The 16,540-nt window shown below is 33.6% G+C and overlaps 1 protein-coding gene across 3 annotated transcripts in view; it reads left to right on the top strand.

Annotated features, from left to right (window-relative positions):
* LOC148845891 (uncharacterized) overlaps positions 1 to 5,234 on the top strand; it is a 29,439-nt gene extending 24,205 nt beyond the window's left edge. For all 3 annotated transcript variants that reach the window (XR_016102072.1, XR_016102073.1, XM_088953930.1), the window contains one exon: positions 4,834 to 5,234. Coding sequence is in view for 1 of the 3 variants with exons in the window: in XM_088953930.1 (XP_088810056.1) it covers positions 4,834 to 4,969 (136 nt within the window). In the remaining 2 variants the exon portion in view is untranslated. The remainder of the gene's footprint in view (positions 1 to 4,833) is intronic.
* Positions 5,235 to 16,540: the final 11,306 nt, after the last annotated feature.

Raw genomic sequence — 16,540 nt, 5'->3', positions numbered from 1 at the left:
CCGAACTCACAGACTGGGAAACAAAAGACTTCTTATCCATTGACTCCTCTCGACGAGAACTCTCTCCAAGCAAATAGATCCCGTTCGTCTCACGGCTAGTCCCAATCACCTTCCTTGTCTCCAAATCCTGAAAAACACGTCGGTCAGGGAAAAAGGTTACTGAACAGTTCATGTGTTTGGTAATACTACTAACTGAAAGCATGTTAGTATCAAGCTTAGCAACATGCAAGACAGAAGATAAAGAGATAGTATCCGATAGCTTGATGTCCTCCTTGCCAGAAATGGGAACAAGAGAGCCATCAGCAATGGATACTCTATCTTGGCCAGAGGACAAGTGATAAGAAGTGAACAAAGATGGCAAGCTAGTCATATGGTCAGATGCACTTGAATCTATTACCCAGTAGTGGTCAGTATTACCTGGAGCTGAAGCATGGTAAGCTGAGGCTCGAGCACCTGAATGTGCAAATGCAGATGTGGCAGGAGCTGATGGTGACTGAGATGGCTGAGCTGAACTCCCAACTTCCTTTTCCAACTGTATGAGGGCAGCCCGAACAGTAACTGAAGTCTCTAGGGATGTGCCTAATGAGGATGCTGAATCAGTGTTCACGGCCACATGAGCATTACCCTTCTTATTTCTTAGTTTTGCTGGGACTAAGTGAGGATGTAGCTTCCAACAAGTATCTTTTGTGTGCTTGGGTTTCTTGCAATGTTCACATACCAGATCCCGTTTATCTTCCTTCTTCCGATCCCTTTCTGAGTCACCCCCTGGCTTAGGTTTAATAGCTGTCAAGGTTGGGAAAGAGGGCTGAGGCGCATCATGACTTTCCTCCTGGTCTCTTCACTATGCACCAGGGAGTATGCTTGAGAAAGGGTCACACTATCTCTTGTCGCACAATGTCATATTCTGAATTCAAACCAGCCAGAAACTCAAATACCCTATTCGTCTCGACTTGCTTTCTGTGAGTTTGTGCATCTTTGGGACTCTCCCACTCAAGGGTCTCTAGATGGTCAATTTCATGGCACAAGGATTTCAAGGTAGAGAAGTAAACAGAAACTGGCTTCTCTCCTTGTTTAAGACTGTTCACCTCACACTTCAGTTCATAGGCTTTGGCAACATTAAGGGGTTGGGAATAGGTTTCTTTCACAACATCCCATATCTCTTTGGCTGTCTTTGCCCACAAGTAATTTCGGCTGATATGTGGCTGCATAGAATTACACATCCACGCCATAACCAAATAGTTCTCTTGAACCCACTTGGTGTATGTTGGGTCCTCCTTGGAAGGTTCTTTCACATCTCCCAAGAGGTAATCCAGTTTTCCCCTTCCTCCAATAGCCATCATGGCTGATTGAGCCCACTCCAAATAATTTGACCCATCAAATCTCATAGTTGTAATCTGAAACCCGGTTTCAGATACATTACCATAACTGTGGTTTCCAACACTATTTTCTCCCTGACCCTTAAACTCCATCTTTGATCAAGATTCAGTGGCTACAAATTGTTAGTCACTATACTAGAAAACAGAGTCAAACAAGCAGGTTTGAAAACTGATCCGAAACCAACACAAATCTTATTTGATATGATCTGAAACCAACCCAAATCTGATCTGAAATCAATCGCCTATCACAATATAGGCAAGGAATCAACTCAAATCTGATCTGAAATCAATCGGCATGCACAGTGCCAGGCAGCCTGTCAATCTGAGATGCTATTTTCTGAAATCACTACTATGGGGCCCACTGCTGCGAGAGCAAAATTAGGGTTTCAACGGGTTTCAACTGTGGGTCTGAAATAAGTGCTCAACTGCACTCTCCAACCACTCCGCACAAGTGGGGCTTGTCGTAGGGCAATATGAAACCCTAAAAACTAATCACCTCTGAGAGGGAAGGGATTCAGCCCAACAGTCAAACCCTAGAAACAGACTTAAACACAGTTCGGCAAGCCAAATCCTAGAAACAAACTTGAACACAGTTCGGCCCCCACTTCTAGATAGGTCCAACCTATCTCGACTGATTGCAGTCTCTGAAACTCAATAAAAAAAAACTTATGTACCTCGGTTTATTGTCTTCTAGGGTTACTTGAACCCTAACCTTCGTTGCTTCTTCCTGATTACCAACTCTCTGCAAGCTGCGGCAAGTCTTCAACTTCTGCGAACCTCTCCTGCTAATCTCCAAGATTCAGCCACCGAATACTTCTTCAAAGCTTCTAACCCTAGCTAGTCCTCATGTGGTCGGCTGGACTAGACACACATGAGAAGCCCTAGATAGGCTCTGATACCAAGTAGAAGATCAAGACTGTAATCAGTCTTGAATCCTAATAGGTTTTAGGTTTACAAAACAGAAGAAAAGGAGAGAAAATGAGAGAGAATAGAAGAGAAACAGAAGAACACAAGTGGTTGAGAGGAGGGACATATTCTTACTGATCTGCCGCTGCCACTTTCTTATTATTTATAGGTTAAGTTTAGTACATAATGGAAAGGACACATCTGCCCTTAGTACTTACATAATAAATAAAGTAAATAAAAGCTGAAATAAATAACAACTGAATTAACAAACTGACTCAAACTGACACTACTATAACTGGAACAAATAACTACACATGCTGTCCTACGAACACAGTGGAGACCACTGCAGTGGGGCCCACATCAGTGTTCTCTACAATAATAACCACAAACAGGGTATTTGTAAGGGAACTGGTGAGGATCTTCAGAGGCCAAACGAAGGGACCTCAGGTGGGATTAAGCAAAAGAATGTTTGGGGTGATTAAAGAATATTAACAGAGATGGAGGGATCTTATCCACAAGTCTCTAGTGGTGGGGAATTGGTTGCTATGATTGAACAAGATAGGAGAGCAGAGCTCTTCCCACTAGAAGCCAATATTGCCTAGCTCTCTCCGTCAGGTACACTTGTCCTTTTAGTTTCAGATACTAATTCTCGCTCTTTGCCTGTTGTTCTCTAGGTTCTCAACTTGTATCATAGCTGCAAGCCCATGCCTTTGAGGATCATATGGTAAATAAAGGGGGTGAAGTAAAGGAGAGTGAAAGGAAGACTGCGTGGGTGGATGTAGGGAATGAAGGTAGAAGAATTTGGGAACTAATTGAGGTGATGTTCAAGGAACTAAGGGGGCGTTTTTTTTGGATTTTGAGATGGGGAAAGTTGGTCAATGGGATTTTGGTTCCCTATGACCAAGAATACAATGTTCTATTTTCAGATTAATGTGGGGACCAGGGGAAGTTTATTTTCCTGGGTAACACTTACCCGGGTAAGTGATACCCATCTCCTAGGTGGGTAAATAACTTTCCCACCTAGGGGGGAATATTCCAACACTTAAATGGGATAAAAATGCCCCATTTAATAATGGATTTTTATTGCTAAAATGGTCATTTTCTTTTTTACTTGGAAAATAAAAGAACATGGGTAAATACACATACCTGGGTAAGTGTTTCCCAAGAAAAAATTACCCAGGTAACTGCATTTACCCAGGTAAGTAACTTACCAAAAAGTGAACGGGGCCTAAAAAGGAAAGAATTAGAAGGGGGAGGTAACTTAAATGAAATCGAGCAGGTAGATAACCTAGTGGAGAGGGCAGAAGCAGTGGGGGAATGTAGAGAAGGGAGAGAGGGAACAATGGATAATAATAGGAATAAGACTGAATCCATGGCAGAATTTGTGAAGGAACTTGGTTGCAGTGTTAATAACCCACTTGATTTGAAGACTTACCTAAGGAAAAACAAAGGGGAAGGAAGGTGAGAAAGAAATTGAGTAAAGTTGAAAGACTTAAGTAGAATGCTGAAGGGGAAAAGGAATTTAGTGCAAGAAGGGAAATGACAAAATGGAAGAAATAGGAAGGGAATCGAAAGCAAGTTGACAATGAAAATATTGAGTTAGAATGTCCAAGGTTTAGGTAGTGCCAAGAAAAGAGCAATTATAGAGGTGTTAAGAAAAGAAAACCCTGACATAATTATTCTTCAGGAAACAAAGTTGTCAGAGTTTGATGGCAGATGGGCAAGAAGTATTTGGTGGGTTAGGGGAGTTAGTTGGGCAATGGCCCCTTCTTGGGGTTCATCTGGGGGATTAGTGACTGTGTGGAGGAATGAAAAGTTGATTGGAATTGAAGAGCACATGGCTGAAAAAGAAGGGGAGTGGTTTCTGGGTCTTCAATGGCGAGAGGAAGAAATTCTAGTGGTTGACGCAAAACATGGATGTAAAATTCAGTTGGATTAAAAGAACTGCTAATGCTTTTGCTGGTGTTCTAGCAAAACAATGGGTGCAAAGAAAGTTTTATTACATTTTCTTCTATAGAGGAAATGCTGCAAAACTTGAAATTCAAGAGCCCTACTTGCCTTAAAAACTAGACATAAATGGTTCTGAACAGTTCGTCTATGACATGGTCTGCTTTATGGGTTCATGAATGTTTCTTTTTTCTTGTTTCTTTTGGGCGCATGCTTAATTGGTATTTTTTTTTTTTTATTCTGGCTATACTAGTTGCTTCTGGTTTCCCTTTCTTTCAAATTGACATTAAATCCTTAATCCCTTGGATGTTTGTTATCTATTTCATTTCCTATAAATCCTTACACAGTACTAGGAACTAAGACCACTTTTCTTCTAGCTGCATTTCTTGACTAGTCCCTATACACTTAATTTATGCAATTGTTGCTGCAAACAGTGCTTATTTGCTCGGATTCAATCCATACTTGGATTCCGAACTATAGATGTTTTAGCTATGCCATGAAATTTATGAGAAATGTTTGCAACTATTGCCCTTTTTTTGTCTCCTGGTTTTTCATTCTCTCCCTAAATTAGGAATTTTTCTTGTCTGTGATGGATCAATGACAGGCTGTGTAACATGGATATCATCTCAGAAGTACAACAGGTCATTTGCTTTGCCTTCCATGACAGTAAATTGCTAATGGAGACGTGTCAAGAAGCAAAAAACATGAGGAAGATGGTGACACTCTTCTACTTGGATTGAAAGACAGACAGAGACAGACAGACAGACACCTTTTCTTCTTCTAAAGATGTGCTTATTTTTGTAGATTGGGTTGTGAAATCCATGCATAGGGAGGGAACAAATTGTTCGTCTTTGTTTCTACGTTGACTCATGGGAAAAAGATAGAGGTCCCAGTTAGTCATTGTTTACAACATCATCGGTGGATTGAAGAGAGGAGATGGTCATTTGTTATTTGATTTGATTTCGAGGAAATGAAAAAGAAATGTGAAAAATAATACTTGTTTCAGTTCAGCTCAAATGGGTGTTTCCTCACCCCACCCACACCAAAAATATTATTTTATTGCCAGTACCATATCATAATAAGGAATTAAGGTGTACTCTAAGTGAACTTGGAGTTTGAGTATGACCATTGTAGGGAACTTGCCCATGTATATGACATACCGAAGGCTTTTCAATTCTTAAGAATTCTAGGAATTGGATTCTTCTAACCATCAAATACATCGATATCATTCGAAAAAAAAGATAGTTTGTTTTAGGATGATTTGTTCTTCTAACCGCTAAAAATATTATTTTATGCCCCATATATCGTACCCATTGCCCAATTACACATGGTAAATGAAGATGAAACAGACCTCTGAAGAAGAGCACGAGTTCTAAGACAAGGAGAGAAAAAGCTTTGCCCCTTCTAACAACTGTAACAAGTCAGAGAGAGAATAGTCTCTCCATCTTTATCATACTACGGCTTAGTGCCGTCTTTGTATTTATAGAGCCTCTGTATGGGAGTTGATGGATTTATGACAGGAATGAACACAACACTGGGCGGATAATTATGAATCTTATAGTCCTCTTAGTCCTTTTAGTTTTAGGTCACTAAGACTCAAGGTTCAAATTATCAGAAGGGTGTTCTACAACCTGAATCGTTTTTCTTGTTTCTGGCTCTGAAAATAAATCAAAACCAATTTGTTTGAAAATAGGATGTTTCTTAAAACAAAAGCACAACATGTTCTTGGTTGTGTATGTGCTTTTTGTTTTCGAAACTGAAATAAAAACATGTTATTGAATCTGGTTTTGTTCCACAATCATATAATTTTTATACTAGAAAAATTGTTTTTGTTTTAAAAACCAATATTTTATTGGTCCAAGAAACATGAATTATTTTTTGAAACAACACCAACTTGTTTGTCCCTTTGAAAATAAAAACACAGTTCAAGAACATGTTTTCTGTCTTTTTGCTGATGTGGCGATTGCAAAAAACAAAAACATCCATATTGTAGATGCCCCTTTAAGTGTATTGGAAATTCAAATTTAAGAGATATATTGGGATATGCCCTTGATACACATGGATATGAATAAAAAAATTAACATGAAAATGCTATAGATATTCTAATAAATCATAAATAATCATCAATAGCAGCACTAAATATAAGGATTGAATGAGTTTTATATATTTGGTCAATTGGGCCACAGGTCAAATAATTTTTTAGGCATTAGCTGTATTTCCAAAGAGAAATTCACCACTTCAATCTGACAACATAAATATCAAAAGTGATATGGGGAGGTGGGATCCTGGCTTTGCAACCTAATTCTTCATCGCCAAAAATAGGAACCATAAAATCCCAGGAAGGGATCGTCATAGACAGCTTTTGGAGAGAAATTATGGTACTTGGGGTTTTGGTTTTCAACTTGAAAGCAGTAAAATAGATGCAGTTGCAGCCTTTTTAGAACTTATATAGGAAGGGGGAGAAGAAAGAATCGATAGTTTTCTGTAAGCTGTGTTGCTAGTCGTCGAAACACGAAAACATAACTCGAAACCAACTTGGTTTAGAGATAGGCAAATTAAACTATGGGAAGCAACCCCTCAAGTAGGAATAGCAACGGGTAGGGTACCTGTGCAAATTGCCCTACTCATTCCCGGACCCGCCTATGTACCCTTGATCTCAAACCCGTCTAACTTTTCCTCTCAATTTCCCAAATCTGTCCCGTCCCAAACCCGTTAAATCCATCCCACCCAATTTGAAAGTCAATTAATGCCTTCCATTAGTGTCAAAACTCTCAACACTACTTTAAGCTACTAAGCCATCTTGTCATTTTGTGTTATTTAATGAAATAAAATAAGTTTTATTAGCTTTTGTGTTCATCCAAACAAACAATACATATTTATGATTAACAATTCCAACTTAAAATTAAAAGAAATAATATTTAAATTAGCATTTTATACATAAATGGAATAAATAATCCATCAAATCCAAATTTACATCAAAAGATGATTCTAATCCCAAGAAATTTATACAAATAAAAGATTAATAACAGAATAATTATCTTAGTAGTTAAAATTTATAAATTTGTGCATGATATATATCTTACAATTTTTATATATTTTTATAATTATTAGTTAATATTTTAATTTATATTAAATAACATTATATTTATCATTTACAAAAAAAATTGTTTACTAAATATTCAAGAATATAATATTAAACTGAATCTATCAATCAACTAATTTACATTTATATGAAATATTGATTTTTTAGTTTCAAAAGATTTATAGAAGTTTAAAATTTAATAATGAAATAATTAATTTAGTAATTAAAAATTATGAATTTTCATATGATATATATCTTATAAAAGTTAAAAGATTTGATATATTTTGAGTAAAAATATATAAATATTTTTATATGTTTATATATATATATATATATATATATAATATTGAATTTTATATATTTATATATATCCATGGATTCTCATATCATATTCGAATTTGAATACCTCCGTTTATCCTAACAAATTAGATCTGGTGGGAAAAGTTGATATGTTTAGTTAAGAAATTGAATTTGAATATACCCAATTTGATATATTAGTTATGAAATATTATATGTTATATATTATATATGTATATTCTAGTATATTATTTATACAATTATATATTATATATATAAAATATTATTATATTATATTAAAAATAATATAATATATTATTTATATTATATCATAAAGTTTTTTATTACAATTCAAATCGAATTTCTTATTGGATCAGATCGAATATACTCCTTGCCGAATTTGATTCAATCCATTTGCAGCCCTACCATTGACTAGGTCAAAATAGTCAATGGTTCAACTACCTAGTTCGAGTGGGTTTTGACCAAATCAACAATTTTTGACAAAATGGTAGGTTTTAGGAAACCCAGAATTAGAAATAGGGGCAAGTAATAGTTCAAATCGTTTAACCACCCAAATCAATGTTGAGTTGAAAACATTGAATAAAACATCATAAAAATTATAATCCATTACTATTCTATTTGAAAATAATAAAAAAAAGTTTTATTAAATTACTTAATAAAATAAAAGTATTTATTAATATTATTGATAAAAATATTTTATTAATATAATAAAAAGGAATGATTTTTTAATAAAAAGCAATAAGATAAATTAAGAACTAGCATCCATTTAAAATTAATATAAAACTAATACAAAATTATCTAACAATTATTAGTTTTGCAATTATTTTTTAATGAACAATTTAAATTCCATTGAAAAATAAAAATATAATATAATTAATTAATTTTAATAATGATTAATAAATAGAAAAGTTAATAAAAAAATTATTAATCTTAAATTTAGTTTAATTAATTTAATAATTCTATGAACCTCCCTTGTGTTTTGACCTTAAAAAGAACTGTCATATTTTTTTGAACAAAAGGTGCAAATACCTTCCTTCTATTAATATTCAAAATAGAAAAAAAAATGTTGATGTAATGCATCATTTTTTTATATACCAATTTTACCCTTAACCGACTTCATATATATGTAAATTTACTAAAATACCTTGAATAAAAGATTTACTTCCTTTTACTTCACTTCAGCCCTTTTACCTTACTTCATCAAAGAAGAGTAGAGAGATCTACTCTTTGAAAGTTGTTAGGAAAAATAAATTACTGGAGGGTAAAGTTGAAACTTTAAATTGTGTATGGTAACACCTTAACAATGATAAGTGTATTTTTGTAATTTTAATATCTTTGGTATTGAAAAGCAACAAAAAAGGAGGTATTTGCATATTTTTCAAAATTATAGGGGTCAAAACAATGATGGCTTATAGAATTGTTATAAGAGGAGGTTTTTTTATGATTTTACCTAAAATAATACAAAATAGTTATAGACTAATGAAATTTAAAAATTAATAAAAATTATAGCATTAAAATACAAAAGAAATAATAAAAATTTATCTAGTGCATAGGAAATTAACTACACTTACTAAAATGTAACTTGAATTGTAATTGATTAAACTAGACATAACCCAAAAAGATAATGCTTGAATTGGACTTAGATGAGCACTATGTAATTGGAAATGTCATAGAGCTCCTTAATTATTTTTCTTCACACACACACACACACTAGTGGGGACCTGTGTGATGCATGAGATTTGTTAAGGGAAAGTGAAACAACAAAAACTGATAGTTATTATTGGGAAGGAAAGTAATGTTGTTTAAAATAATTAATCTTTATTTTAGTAATTTTTTTACAAAAATAATAAATTATTGTTAATTACTTAATAAAATATTTTTTTCCATATTATCTGTTAGTTTTCTATTTTGTTTATTTTATTTTATTAATGATTAAATGTTATAATTTTTAAATGTTTAAAATACTTAAATATTATAAAATATATAAAATTAGGTTGTAGTCATAATTAAATTAATCTATAGATTAACTTTTTTAGTCATAATTAAATTAATCTAAGCCCAAGTTTGAGGTTTAAGACTTCGGGTTGGACTTTGTTTGATCCTTATCTTGGCTTGACCCCCTAAGTTGCACCCCTAAGAGCAATGTGACATTTGTAATTAGATTGAGCCAAACCGAATACAACTCATGCATGCATTATTTTTGGGTGTTTAACTATTTTTAAATAAAAGTTATTAATATTGAAAATGAAGGGGTTATAGGGGATGGAATATCTTCATTTTGTAGCCTAATGAACAAAAAATAAAAGATCTTGGGCCAAATTTTGATAGTCTATTAACAATTTTTAAATTTTCCTGGTGCAGCCCGACTCACACCCCAAGCGTAATAATATTTGTATTAACTTGGGATAGGGACAAGATTGTGTGTGTTAATGGACTCTAAAAGTTTGACACCCAATTTGACTCCAAATCCAAATATCCTAGATTTGGATGTTGGAATTTGCATCCAATTAATAATTGGATCATATATGGATTTAACTCCATCTAGTCTGACTAAAATCAGAGTCCAATAAAAAAATATTATTTTATGTATATATGTAGTATAATTATGCATACATATAGATATTATTTATAATTATATAAATTTTATAATTGATAAATTTAATATTTTATATTTATATACATTTATTGTACATATATGCTTTAAAAATAGTTAGTTTTTTAAACATAATAATTGGATGCAGATATGGATCTAGAGATTTCATAGTTGAATGTAGATGTGGATGTAGCTGGATCCGAATTTGAATCTGATCCATTTATAGTTCTATTGTCTGCATTATATGTGATCTTGTGCATATTTGAGCTAGATTTAGCTTAGAAAAAAATAGTTTCTTGAACACATAAATTTGTAGGTCTAGTTGGGTCAGGTTAAGTTATAAATGGCCATCCCTACGTAGTAGCCTTATGACATTTCTAATTAGGCCATTATTAGTTTTTATAATTTTTATATGGAATGCAAATGGTTTATTATTACTTTTAATGACTTTTTTACTTTTTATTATCCATTTTAATTATGAACTACTAATTTTTATTAATTTCTTAAGTTTTAATACTTGATAGATCAACTTGCTACAATTTAATATTTTTATTAACTTTAGTAATTTTTTAATTAATTATTAGGTTTCAAATTATAATTTTTTGACAATTAACCAATTAAATAAAATTTGAATATAAAACAAATAAATGGAATTTGAATGAGATTAAAATTCTCCCTCTCTTTAGAATACAATAGGCTAATAATGGAAGAGGCCTATAGAAAAATGCTAAAATAGGTTAATGATGGAAGGAAGAAAAGTAAATGAATTTTAAGCAATTTAATGGAGTAATTGAGAGGAGAGAGAATTAGTGGAGTGAGTCATTAGAGGAGAGAGAGAGAGTTAGTGGAATGATTAATGAGGAGAGACAATTAAAGGTGTTAATGAGAAAGAAAGGAGAGAAAGAGAGAGAGAGAGAGAGAGAGAGAGAGAGAGAGAGAGAGAGAGATAATGGTGAGTTAATGAAATGAGATGAAAGTCTTAAAGACTTAATAGTTATTTTACTATGTGCATGTGTGTGCATGCACGCATTAGTATTTTTTGTAAACATGAAACAAATAATCTATCAAATTCATTAATTTATATTTATATTAAAAATGATTTTTAGTTTTAGGAAATTTATGGAAATAAAAGTGCTAATAATAGAATAGTTATTTTAGTAACTAAAATTCATGAATTTGTATTAAGAGTGTAAATTAGGATACATTTAGAATTAGAAACCAAGAAATAACTCAATGTGACCATTTCTGGTACCTTGGTTCGATAATTCATAACAAGGGAGAGATTAAGGAGAATGTCACCTAGAGAATTAGAGCATGTTGGGCAAAGTGGAGGGGGTGCATTTAGACTTTTGTGTAATAGGAGAATACCACTTAGATTAAGTGGAAAATTCTATAAAACAATTGTAAGGTTAACTATGTTGTATGGAGTAGAATGTTGGGCAGTCAAGAAACAACATGTTTTGAAAATGAGTGTGGTAGGAATGCAAATGCTAAGATTGATGGGCGAAAAAACTAGAAAGAATAGGATAAGCAATAGAGGCAACCATAGAAACCTAGGAGTAGCTCCAATAAGTGATAAAATAAGAGAGAATAGGCTAAGATGGTTTGGTCACATGCATAAAAGACCACGAACAACTATAGTTAAAAGAACTAATTTATTACAGGTGGAAGGGGCTAGAAGAGTTGGGGGTAGACCAAAAATTACATAGGTAAAATTAGTAAGAAGCGATTTAAGCACTAATAACTTAACAATGGGTACAATTTTAAATAGAACAAGTTGGCGAAATAGGGTTAATTTAGCTGACCCCAAATAGTTGGGATAAGGCATGGATGGTGATCATGATGAATTAATATATTATAAAATTTATGATCAAATTAGGCTTTTGGGATTGGGCCAAGGCTTTGAGCTTTATATAGGCATAGGCTTGGGCTCGAGCCTTGTAATTTTTTACTTATAAAGAGGTAGCGCTTGGCCCAAACTCAACCCGGTCCATGAATAGGTATATTGAGCTATAGAGGCGTTTGGGCTTTCAATAATGATCTCTTGGTGAGATGGCATGGTGGTTCATGAGAAAGCCAAACACTTCGTAGGGAAGTTTGTTGGGAGGCTGAGGTGGGCTACAAGGTAATTCCCATTTAACTAGGGGTGATCATTTCATCCTGGCCCGCACAAAGCCCGACTCAGAAATTTCAGGATTGGGCCTGGGTTTTGTGTCCAGGCCCAGCCTGGGCCCAGCTTGGCCCGCATATATTTAAACTTACACATTTTGTGTATAATGTATACATATGTATACATGTTATTTTACATTATATTATATATTATATATATAAATATTATAACATGGCATGTATAATTTATATTATATGTAATATTTAAATATATAAAATAAAAGTTTATATGCATATTCTGTCATTTAATATAAAATATTATAGATATGTAATGTTTTATATATGAAAGACATTGGCCCAGAATCAGGCCCGGCTTGGCCCGAGCTCGTAGACCTGGGCCAGGGTTTATGTTTTAGGCTTGGAACCCCGAGCTGGGCTGAGCCCAGGCCTAAGCTATAGCCCTTATCATAAGTTCAAAGCCCGACCGACCCATGATCACCCCTACATTTAACCTAACCCAAGAGGGGTGGGGTGAATTGGGTTCTAAAGGATTTTTCCTAACTAATGCCTTATAAAACTTTGGATGCTGACTTTTGGGTACCTACAAAACCTTATAATAGTTGGATTTTCGAATACCAACAACACCTTATACAATTGGACTTACGAGTGCCAACAAGACCTGAACTATTAAGCTTCAAGGTGTCAACTAAACCTGAATAGTTGGGTTTACGGGTGCCATGAAAGCCTTTGATGGTGTTCACACTTGAATACACTAATAAAACAAGATGATAAACAATAAAGCACAAATAATATAAATGCCTCTTAATAGGCTAATTAAAATGATACAAACAAAAGATATTCAAATGCAAGAGCATGCACAAACGCTATAGGCTTAGTCACTTGAAAAGGTTTAGAAAATTTTAATTAGAAACAAATAAGCCCAAAGGCCATATAAGCTTTTCTTTTTCACTCATATAAACTGATTAAGCATAGACATCTCTTCTTTTCTCAAGCAATATTCTTGCTTAAAATGCTCTTACAATTTTTACAAATCAAGCTCTTGATATTTTTAGTTCAAAACCAGTGATTTATAATGGTTGAGAGCATATGATCATCATAAATCCATCGGGAATGGATTAAACAATACTTGAAAATGTTCATAGCAACTTCTCAACAAATATTGAAGGCTTACCAAGAGAAAAGAGTCGTTATCTTTTAAATAGTCAATTTTTTTGCCAAGTAGTTGACTACTACATGTAAAAAGGAATCACTTTTCTTTAGTAGTCAATTATTTCCCCCTGATAGTTGATTAATAGCAAATGCCTAATCTCGGCTATGAGACATAGTCAACTATCAACTTACTCATACCCACTTGGATGGTAGACTACTAGATGTCACCTGTCTCTGCTATCATGGATAGTTGTTTACTACTTCATGATAGTCAATTCTATTGACAATTCTCAACTTAAAAAAAAAAAAAAAAAAACTTAAAGTTTATGATTCTAAAGGTCTGGAGATCACTTCCTTAGGATTCCAAACTTAGACTTTTCACTTTTAAGTCTATGAAAGAGTCCAAGAACACCTAAGAACCATAAATAGTTCTAGCCATTGGTCTATAAGGTTGGATCAATCGAATTAGGTTAGTGATAATCTCATAGTGTACATTTTTACAAATGATTACACCAATAACTAATGAATGAGACACAATATAAGACACTGGAACTTTATGCTTCCTCCTTCTAGTACTTTGTAGCATTCGTCTTCTATATGCATTTCATCCCAAGTTGATTGTTAATGGTATTGTCAATCATTTTAGCTCAATAGGAATTATTTGGTAGAGCTGTACACTTAAAATCATTCCAGTAGTACTCTTAATGAGTTTGTTATTAATTATCAAAACACATAGGGTATTTGGAGGATTGGGAGTGATGAGAAGATTGGTGCATGGAATGATAGGTGGACCCCTTCCAACTAGAACCACACAACCAATTTGTAAAGACCTCCACATTACCCAAACCATAAAGTCAAAGATTCGTTCTTGAGTGGGAATAGAGGTTGGGATTAGGAGTCAATTAAGACTTCGTTTGGTGAAGAGATGAGACAGGCCATTAGAAGATAAGCTCATCTAGCTCAATCATTCATATGGGGAAGTAATAGTTACAATGGCTTACCATTTAGCAAAGGTAATGGGGAGGATGAAACTCATCTTCCCAACTTAATGAATCCTACAATCCCAACTACTTGTATTAAAGGGTATATGGAAGTTTCAAGTGCATCCTAAGATTCAAAATCACCTATGGAGAATGTCATAGAGGTTTGGTTAAAAGTGAGCTTAAGAGAAGGAAGATGATTTGTGCCCAAGATGTGGTAAAGAAGTAGAAATTGTTGATTACATGTTTATTCCTTATAATTTTAGCTAGGGGTGTCCACGGTTCGATTAACCGAACCATGGCCCTTTTTTGTAAACTGAACCGGTGGTACCGGTTTTTCCATTTCACCAAACCAAAACTGAATCGGTACCACCGGTTAACCAGTCTGCTGGTTTCAATTTTGACTAGTTCGGTTCTTCGGTTTTTCAAATTTTTATATTTATAATATATATTATATAAATATATGTATAATATTATATTATACATAATATATTATAAATATTTAAAAAATATATAATATATATAAATATATTTATAAATAGATCATTATAAATATAATATAAGTATGTATTTATATATATAATGAATATATATTTATATATAATACATAGAAAATATGTGACATATATTAAAAATATATATATAAAATATAGATATCGGTCGGTTCGGTTAACCATCAGTTTTTTTGTAGGTTAACCAAAAATCGAACCGGTCCTTCGGTTTTTCAAAAAATTCTGAACCAATTGATTCATTTAACCGCATTTTGCAGTTCGGTTTTCTCAGTTTGGTTCGATTTTTCGGTTTATCATGGACACCCCTAATTTTAGCAAAGCTATTTGGTTTGGCTCTTCTCCAGGGGTCAAATTGGATGCCTCCATTGATTTCCTTGCTTGGGTGGAACACTAACTCAACAACACTGATTGTGAGGATGTAAGACAGTTTTTAGTCTCATGGCTTTATTCTATTGGCACCTTTGGTGCTCGAGGAATAAGTTATTAGTATTTGAAGGGGATCTACTATTATGATGGAGATAGATTCCCACCATGTTTCTTTAATAGGATTGAATTCATATTTGATCTAATTATAAAACTAAATTTGAATCATCCTTAATCAGATCAAATTCATAAAATTATATTATTTGCAATTGTACAATCCAATCATAAATAGATGGAATTTGGATTAATATACAGAGAAGTACAAACAGGCCCGATGCAGATTTCTGATTTCCACAGCAAAACTATAAACATTCAAAAGGTCAAAAACCCACACTCTATGCACCCATACCCGCCCATGAATTGGCATAAATTCCGAGATGGCACATACCCAAAATGTACTTTGAGCCTACAAATTCTGACCCTGGGCTGAACTGTCATTCTCCCATTAATATATACCAAGGTTTTAAAAACCAATCCGGAAACGACTACTTTGGCCACTGGTTTCTAGGTCAACGGTTCGATCGTTTGGGTCAAATGGTTCAAATGTTTTAATAGTATATCTCATTTTACCTTTGGATTGAAATATTAGAGTAAGATGGATATAAATATTATGAGAAGGGGGATGAGAATGAAAGTGAGGAGAGGGCTTTGTCAGCTCAAAGAAGGAAAAAAAAAGAAGGTTGAAAGAAAGAAAGAAAATGGAAGAAGTAGAAAAATGAGGAAAAGGTAGAGGTGTAGGTAACTTGTAGTAATGATGGCGATGATGACCTGTAGTAGCAATGGTATGACGATGATGGTGACCTGTAGCGGCAATAGATCTCTCTCTCATAGATCTATCATCTCATCTCTAAGATCTCTTAGATCTCTCTCTCTCTCTCTCTCTGATCTCAAATTTGAGATTGATCTCATTTCCCTCTATTTTTCTCTATTTTTTTTGTTATTTTATATTTTTTGAAAATTTTAAATAAGGTATATTAAACCACAAACCATTGTCCAGGTCAAACAATACAACGGTCAGACTGTCTAGGTCAATGGTTCGTTGACCAATTCAACAATTTTTAGTAAAATAATGGTTGAACACTAAAACGAAACTGATAACTTGACCAGTTTTTGGGCTGAATGGT

This window comes from Nelumbo lutea, chromosome 7 (assembly GCF_056320005.1).
Source record: "Nelumbo lutea isolate HS-2025 chromosome 7, American lotus-T2T, whole genome shotgun sequence".
Taxonomy (NCBI): domain Eukaryota; kingdom Viridiplantae; phylum Streptophyta; class Magnoliopsida; order Proteales; family Nelumbonaceae; genus Nelumbo; species Nelumbo lutea.
This window is presented reverse-complemented; position numbering and strand designations above follow the sequence as displayed.